Source organism: Pteropus alecto, unplaced genomic scaffold (genome assembly GCF_000325575.1).
Source record: "Pteropus alecto unplaced genomic scaffold, ASM32557v1 scaffold30, whole genome shotgun sequence".
NCBI classification, from domain to species: domain Eukaryota; kingdom Metazoa; phylum Chordata; class Mammalia; order Chiroptera; family Pteropodidae; genus Pteropus; species Pteropus alecto.
This window is the reverse complement of record NW_006429782.1, coordinates 384,141-389,978: the sequence shown is the minus strand read 5'-3', so window position 1 is coordinate 389,978 and position 5,838 is coordinate 384,141. Positions and strand designations below refer to the sequence as shown.

General features: G+C 66.3%; 2 protein-coding genes across 2 annotated transcripts in view; one reads left to right on the top strand and one right to left on the bottom strand.

Annotated features, from left to right (window-relative positions):
- TMEM259 (transmembrane protein 259) overlaps nucleotides 1-1,861 on the top strand; it is a gene marked incomplete at its 5' end in the record, with an annotated part of 6,267 nt that extends 4,406 nt beyond the window's left edge. Inside the window, 4 exons of the mRNA XM_006904175.2 lie at nucleotides 5-130; nucleotides 217-349; nucleotides 425-524; nucleotides 602-1,861. Coding sequence (XP_006904237.1) covers nucleotides 5-130; nucleotides 217-349; nucleotides 425-524; nucleotides 602-1,156 — 914 coding nt within the window. The remainder of the gene's footprint in view (nucleotides 1-4; nucleotides 131-216; nucleotides 350-424; nucleotides 525-601) is intronic.
- An 88-nt stretch (nucleotides 1,862-1,949) lies between these two features.
- Nucleotides 1,950-5,838, bottom strand: part of GRIN3B (glutamate ionotropic receptor NMDA type subunit 3B) — a 9,105-nt gene continuing 5,216 nt past the window's right edge. Inside the window, 5 exon segments of the mRNA XM_025042190.1 lie at nucleotides 1,950-2,909; nucleotides 3,227-3,378; nucleotides 3,500-3,615; nucleotides 3,685-3,830; nucleotides 5,250-5,834. Coding sequence (XP_024897958.1) covers nucleotides 1,986-2,909; nucleotides 3,227-3,378; nucleotides 3,500-3,615; nucleotides 3,685-3,830; nucleotides 5,250-5,834 — 1,923 coding nt within the window. The 3' untranslated portion in view covers nucleotides 1,950-1,985.

Sequence of the window (5,838 nt, the reverse complement as noted above, 5' to 3'; positions counted from 1 at the left end):
CGAGGCCGCCTCACCGGGTCTGCCCGCCGCCACCCTCTGCCCGCAGTGGACCTCCTGCAGATGCTGGAGATGAACATGGCCATCGCCTTCCCTGCAGCGCCCCTGCTGACCGTCATCCTGGCCCTTGTGGGTGAGGACCCCTCTGCCCGCCCCCCACAACCCCTCTCCGAGGCCCCAGCCTCCTTGCTGGGTGCACCTAACCGTGGCTTCCCGCAGGGATGGAGGCCATCATGTCGGAGTTCTTCAATGACACCACCACCGCCTTCTACATCATCCTCATCGTGTGGCTGGCTGACCAGTACGACGCCATCTGCTGCCACACCAACACCAGCAAGAGGCACTGGCTGCGGTGAGTGCTGCCGGGTGGCGGGGGTGCGGGGGGCTGGGTAGGCTCCGGCAGGGGTGCTCACCGTGGCCCTCACAGGTTCTTCTACCTGTACCACTTCGCCTTCTACGCATACCACTACCGCTTCAACGGGCAGTACAGCAGCCTGGCCCTGGTCACCTCCTGGCTCTTCATCCAGGTGAGGCCCCTGGCTCCCAGGGCCACCCGTGGCAGGTGGGCCCTGGGCAGCGCCTGACCTGTGCCCCCCGCCCCCAGCATTCCATGATCTACTTCTTCCACCACTACGAGCTGCCTGCCATCCTGCAGCAGATCCGGATCCAGGAGATGCTGCTGCAGGCGCCACCGCTGGGCCCCGGCACCCCCACGGCGCTGCCAGACGACCTCAACAACAATGGGGGCACCCCGGCCGCCGCCACCGCCCCCGCCGGCCAGGCCCCCGCCCTGGGCCCTGCCTCGCCGGGGGCTGGTGGGGTTTCGGGACCTGTGGGCGAGGCGCCCAGCTCTCTGGTGGCTGCGGCAGCCTCGGTGGCTGCGGCAGCCAGTGGCGACCTGGGTTGGATGGCAGAGACGGCTGCCATCATCACAGATGCCTCCTTCCTGTCCGGCCTGAGCGCCTCCCTCCTGGAGAGGCGGGCAGCCGGCTCCCTAAGCCCAGGTGGGGGGCTCCCTCGAGGCCCCCAGCTCCCCCAGGACAGTGTCCCCCCAAGCGACTCCTCAGCACCTAACACAGCTCCTCTGGCTGCTGGGGTGCGTGGGCCCAGCCCCGAGTCCACGACCCCAGCAGACACGCTCTCTGAGGTTGGCTCCTGAGCCCTTGGCAGCTGAGCGCCTCTGTCCCTGGCTATCCAGGCTGGCCGGATGTGACCTGGCTGGGGCCCTCGGGGTCAGGGAGGCTGTCACCGGTGTCTGGGGACTGCCCAGCCTGCTTTGTGTCAGCTTCCATCTGGTTTGCCCAGGGATGGGCTCCTCTCTCCTGGGTTTGGGGCCTGCCCTTGGCCTGTCCCTGTTAAGTTTATGGTGGGCTCCTTCAGCCAGCAAATCAAGGCAGGCAGATAAACCAGGGCAGGAGATGGGGGTGGGGACTCCACGGAAGGTTCTGGAAGGGGTTGGTGACAGTCTGCAGTGAGCCAGCTGTACTTGGGGGCAGAGTCTGGCAGGACTCTGAGCCAGGTGAACATGGGCGGGGGTTGTGGTCGCTGTCCCAGCCCCTAGGCTGGTGCTCGTAGTGCACAGTGCCTTTTTCATGGCCCCTGCCCCCACACGTGTGCGCGTGTGTGCACACACCAGGGCTGGGGTCCGGTGAGGGCAGGGCTGGTGCCTGTGGCACAGGGGATGGCTGAGCGCGCCAACATTGAAAGCAGTAGCCAGGCGCCGGGGTCCAACCCTGTTGGGGTGGGAAAGGGCCTCAGGCCAATCCAAGTGACTCAGTGAGGACTGCGGAGTGCTCATTCCGTCTGTTTAATTGCCGTGTACGAAATGGTGTTTGTACATAGAATAAACTGTCTGTTGACAGCATCAGGCCAGCGTCTCCATGTGCGCGGGGCTGGGGTTGGCTTCTGCGCATGCTCCGGCGTGGGCTCCACCCCTTCAGGGCCAAGTGGGCGGGGCGGGGCCACCGCCCTCGCTGTTGGTGGAGGCGTCACGGGGCGGCCGCTTCCGCGCAGGTCTGGAGCAGGCGCAGCGGGCGATCGCGGGTTCCGCCCCGGAGCTGGGTCAGGAGCTCGCCGCGCCGCCGCAGCGCTCGACGGAGCCGCGCCCTTGCGCCAGCGATGTGCCGCTCCAGCTCCTCCAGCTCACCCGCGAGCCCGTGGGTAGCGGGCGGCTGGCCGTTGGAGCAGAGCCAGGCGGGGTCTTCGGTCGGCCCAGCCTCCTCCGCGTCCGTGTCCCCGGTGGGTGCAGCAGCGGCCACGGCTGGCTCCAGCAGAAAGCGCACGCGACGCTCCCTCACCACGGCCCGTCGCACCCGTGTCCAGCCTCCGGGGCCCGCGGGGGCGACTGGCGTGTCCCCTTGTTCCTCCGGACCCCTGAAGACGGAGGATGAATGGGACTGGAGCAGTGTTCCCCGAGAAAAGAGCAGCCACGCCTCACCCACGGCCCTGCTCTGCCCTCGGGTCAGGGTCCCTGAGGAGGCCCTGGTGGTGGGAGGTGTGGACCAAGCAGTCCAGCCCTCCGGGAAAGGACATGGAGGCGGAGGTCTAAGTGGCTGACCCGAGGGCGGTTGTGGGAGCTGGCGGGGTGAGAGCGACTCCGGGGCCCCGCACCTCGGTTGGGGCTCCTGCGCATCCGGCCGCTCCATGTTGAGGGCACGGTGGATTCTCTGTGAACCAAACGGAGGCTGGGCAGGGTCGGGTCGGGTGAGCAGGCTGCCTGTGCCCGCCAGCCACCAGCCGCCCCTCACCTGGCTCGTGTGCAGCCAGTACTGCAGCCTGTTGGCCCTTCGGATGCAAGGCAGTGCCAAGTGGTAGCAGACGTGCTCACCCAGCGAGCTGAGCAGGGCGCTGCCCAGCCCCAGGCAGAGCAACACAAAGAGCCCCGAGAAGTGGTAGATGCCCATCTGGAGGGTCTGTGGCAGGTGGAACACAGGCGTGAGCACCTCACGGTCAGGGCAGACCCTCGTGGAGCCCTGGCCTGGCAGGGCACAGAGGTTGGCCAAAGATGGTTTGGGGGGCTGTGTCTGCCTGGGTAGGTCGGACTCCTTGTTCTGGAGCAAGGTGTCATGGAGAAAGGGGCCCTGGAGCTGGGGTTTTGAAGGATGAACACAAGTGCACAAAAAACAAATACACCTTGGGAGTGAGGAGGAGTCTGGCCACCTCAGTCGAGGCCCACGCAGGCTCAGGGCCCCCACACCTACCCCACCCTGTGTCCCGGGCCCTGCCCCACCTCTGTGACAGCGAACACGCGCTTCCCACAAGGCACCATCTTGTACCACTTGTCATGCAGCAGGTCCATGAAGCCAGAGGACTTGTAGTGGCTGATGAACTCCGACAGGATGGAGGTGAGCGGCGAGTTCTGGGGGAGTCCGATGCCGTAGCCTGGGGGGGACAAGTTGGGGCCAGCTGGACACAGCCCCTGGCGAACCATACCCTCGCCTCGCTCCCCAGCCCTCAGTGGCTCCCCGCCGCCCCAGCATCGCTGGTCCCAGAGGCCCCTCACCCTCGATGGCGAAGGGCTTGCCCACGGTGAGCAGTCTGCAGTCGGCGTCGATGGAGACCTCGTAGTCCAGGAGCGACTTGTCCATGATGAAGGCGTTGAGCTTCGGGGGGTCGCTCCTGCAGGGGTCAGGGGAGGGGTGAGCGGCCGCCCCGGCTGTTGCCCCACCGCCCCGCCCCCCGCCTCACGTGAGCATGGCGACGCCGCGGGGCGTGGTGGGCGCGCTGTGGCGCCGCATGTGCGCGTGCATCTCGGGGAAGCTCTTCTTGATGTAGGCCTCGGCGCTGCTCTCCCGCACGGTGCCGAAGCGGAAGCCCTGGGACGGGTGGTGCAGCTGCGGGCCCGCGACCCGCCAGCGGTCAGCGCCCACCCCCGCTCTGCCGCGGCCCCACCCAGCGCCCGCCGTCCGCAGGGGCCCTACGGGCCGGTTGCCAAGCCAGCATCTCTAGCCCCCCAGCCCTCGCTATGCCAGGAGCACCCTCAGTGTGACAGCCAGTGGGCTCCGCTCACCCCCGAACACCCAGGACTGGCCCGCTGCCGACCCCCGCACCGCTGCCGACCCTTGCACCGCCTACACCCAGGCCTCCCACGCTTGCCGCGGTCACTCGGAGGCGGGCACAGCCCCCTCCCCCTGCTTTCCGGTGTCCACGCTCCCTAGCGTGGCTGCTCTCAAGGGACCAGAGCACCACCAAAGCCACTTGTGAGAGCCGCGCCGCAGAGAATTTCTCACGATGAGAGTGCTCGGTGCTTGTGCTGTTGAGCACCTGCATTGCACTGAATTTCAGAACTAGCCACGCCGGGCAAGTGGCGATCGCATGGGACAGCACTAGTTTATAGACACCGTGGTGGTGGGGGGCGGGGGCGGCAGAACAGGCTAAACGTCCCTCAGGGGATGCAGTCAGCCGGATCCAAACGGGGTAGGGGGAGACGCTATGGAGGAGAAGAAATTTCCTCTGGGAGGAAAGGGACGGGGAGAGAAGCCAGAGCTGAGGCTCCTGCCATCGGCAGTGTCTGCGTGTTTAAGGTCCAGATTCAAACCGTGGGGGGCACCTGATGTTTGTCAAAATTGTGGCGTATTTACGGTGAAGTGACACGGGGTCTGGCTTGCCTCACGGTAACCCTGCAGCGGGAGCAGTGGGAGCTGTGAGTGGCCGGGACTTGATTTCCGGCTGGCCAGTGGCCTTCTCTCTGCTCTCTACTCAGGGATATTCAGAATTTCTTCATCAAAGAAGAATATGCAGTCTGAGGTGTGCCCCTGTGCCGGCCGCAGCCCTCCAGGGCTCCCAGGGCAGGTTCTGTCATGGGGGACCGCTCCAGAGGCCCTGCACGACCTGGCCCCGGCCCCTTCCTTCCCTCCCCGCCTCTCTCACTCTGCTCTGGCCACTCAGGCCTTGCTGTCGCTCCAGCACATCAGGCACGGTCCTGCCCCAGGGCCTTTGAACAGGCTGTGCCTGCTCCTCTCTGTCTACGTAAAAGTCCCTCAGCGTCGCCCCCTCCCAGAGACATTCCTGACCCTACTGAGGAAAGGTCCCTTCCAAAACTGCTGTGTCCCGACTTGGTCACACTTTTGTTCCTCTACATTACCATCTCACACACCGTGATTCTTGTCATGTCCCCCTGCCCCCCACCCCGTTTTGTCCCAGCTGGGTCCCCAGTGCCCGGCACACCCTAGGTGTTCAGTCAATGTTTGTGGATGTGGACGGTCAGCGGGTGACCTCCCAGCTCCAGCCCCCGGCCCCCTGTGGCTGCCCACCTTAGGGTCGTGGATCCCCGACAGCTCCTCGAAAGTCTTGTCCCCGACCATGACGGCGGCCAGGTTGGCCGTGTAGCTGGACAGCACGAGCAGGCAGAAGATGGCCCACAGGTTCATGAGCAGACGGCCCGTGGGGCACTTGGGTGTCTTGCTGGACACCGTGCGCCCGAACAGGATGGCATAGCAGAGGGTGAGGGCCGAGGAGTAGGAGAAGACGGTGTCGCGGTTGCGGCCGCGGGGCGTCAGGCCGTAGGGGCTGCGCCACTCGTACAGCGTGAGGAAGAGCGCCGTGAGGTGCAGGGCCGCGAAGACGCCCAGCCACATGGACCAGTGCAGCGGCCACGTGAAGGCGCCGAGGGGCGAGGCCGTGTCCCGCGCCCGCACCATGATGCCCAGGCTGGTGGAGAAGAAGGGGCTGCTGAAGTCCACCACCTGCGAGCGGGCCGAGTTGATGCTGAAGCTGGTGACCGCCATGTGGGCCCGGCCGGCCAGCAGGTCGCCCACCAGGCCGGTCCAGCGGCCGTCCCGCAGGGCGCCGTACTTGCCGTCGCCCACGATGTAGAGCTCGAAGTCGAAGGCCATGTCCTCC